General features: G+C 39.2%; 1 protein-coding gene across 1 annotated transcript in view; it reads left to right on the top strand.

The window, feature by feature from the left end:
- The first annotated feature begins 271 nt into the window (after positions 1-271).
- Positions 272-1,647, top strand: part of LZTFL1 (leucine zipper transcription factor like 1) — a 12,191-nt gene continuing 10,815 nt past the window's right edge. The window contains exon 1 of the mRNA XM_012808013.1: positions 272-391. Within this exon, the coding sequence (XP_012663467.1) occupies positions 315-391 (77 nt within the window). The 5' untranslated portion in view covers positions 272-314. The remainder of the gene's footprint in view (positions 392-1,647) is intronic.

Genomic DNA, 1,647 nt, shown 5'->3' with positions numbered 1-1,647 from the left:
ATCAGGCTGTGTTGCTATCAAAGAAGTAGCTATCAAAGAAGTAGCATGTTAGTTTTTGGAGGAAGGCATAACTGTAGATTTACTGAGGGCATGTTGGGAGGCATCACAGAATAGGTAAAATAGGTGAGGGCTTGAAGAGTGGGTAGGAAAGAACAGGATTTGATGAACATCTAACATTCTCTACCACAGAATACTGTATATTTTCGTCGTTAACTCTTTGATCAAATCTTCAAGACTAACAATCAAATTACTTCTCTTTTTTGCAGGCAGAGTTGGGTCTAAATGAGCACCATCAAAACGAAGTTATTAATTACATGCGATTTGCTCGTTCAAAGAGAGGTCTGAGGCTCAAAACTGTAGATTCCTGCTTCCAAGACCTCAAGGAGAGCAGGTATCAGATGACTCTAAGGAAACCAAATAGGAATATGGATTCTTTCTGGTAGCCAGGATGGGGATGCCATAGCAGGAGCCATAACACACTGTTTCTGAAATTCATTGAGAGCAGCTACACTAAGCCTTGTAGACATATGAAACTCAAGAAATTGGATTGTGGTAGGAGCAGTTACTCTATTAGACAGGCACATGATGATAATTATGGTATGGCAAAGTTTCAGAAGGGTAGTCAGGAAATTGCAAAGGACTTATGGATTAATTGGCTGGTCATATTAAAGATGCCAGAACTTTATTTGAGATACTAATTGAAAGATTAGAGCCATAAGACATGGCAATTAGCAATCAAACACCTATGCAATTTATATTCAAGAATTAGCAGGGAGAAAATGGCAGGAGACTATGAAAACGTAGCTGACTTGTACCAAAATTATTCACTGATTTGTAGCAAGAGATAGTTTGGTTGGACCAATAATGGAAAGTAATTAAATGTCAAGTCAGACATAAGTGAAAAAGACTTCCGTGAGAACAACAACTGTCATAAAGCCATGAACTACTCAGCTTTAGAGCCTATCAGCCTTAGGCTGTTATCTTTTCAGCCCATTAAACTAACCTGGTAATCTGGTTTCTTAACTCCCAGCAGATGAAAGCAATAATTTAATTGGCAAGAACATGATATGTTCTGTTAAAGACTACAGAAAGATTATTAACGTATTTAATAAGGACTTTTATAAAAAATAAAATTTGGGGTTCTTTTAGAGTGAGTAAATTATGCTGACAAGATGAACCATTAACGGATTGTAAATCAAATACTGTTAACTTGAGCATAACTATGTAATACTTTAGCATAAATGGATCTTGCTTGATTACTTCCTTTTGGAAGTGAGGGAGAATATAAAGCAGGAATGGGGTTGCTTTTTACCTGAGCGTCTTAGAGATAAGAGACTTTGCAGGGTAGAAGCAGGAAAAGGAAAGGACTGTTTTACTAAGAAATCATTGAAAATAGGAGGTGTGCCCAGCAGCTTTCTCAAGGGTCCAGCTGTTGGGCATGTTGCTGAGATTGCTAAAGATTTGGTGAGTTTTAGTCACCCCCAGTGTGACTGTAGGCAAATCACCTCCACCTTTCAAGCCTGTGTTCCTGTTCCTGTAGGGTATTGAAGAAGATGGCATTGAAAATCACTTCAGGCTCGGCGCCTATAGCTCAACCGGCTAAGGCGCCAGCCACGTACACCTAAGGTGGCGGGTTCGAATCCCCAG

The sequence above is a fragment of the Otolemur garnettii genome, unplaced genomic scaffold, assembly GCF_000181295.1.
Source record: "Otolemur garnettii isolate 467f Iridium unplaced genomic scaffold, OtoGar3 scaffold00082, whole genome shotgun sequence".
Classification (NCBI taxonomy): Eukaryota; Metazoa; Chordata; class Mammalia; order Primates; family Galagidae; genus Otolemur; species Otolemur garnettii.
The sequence above is the reverse complement of the archived record's forward strand: the minus strand, read 5'-3'. Positions and strand labels throughout refer to the sequence as shown.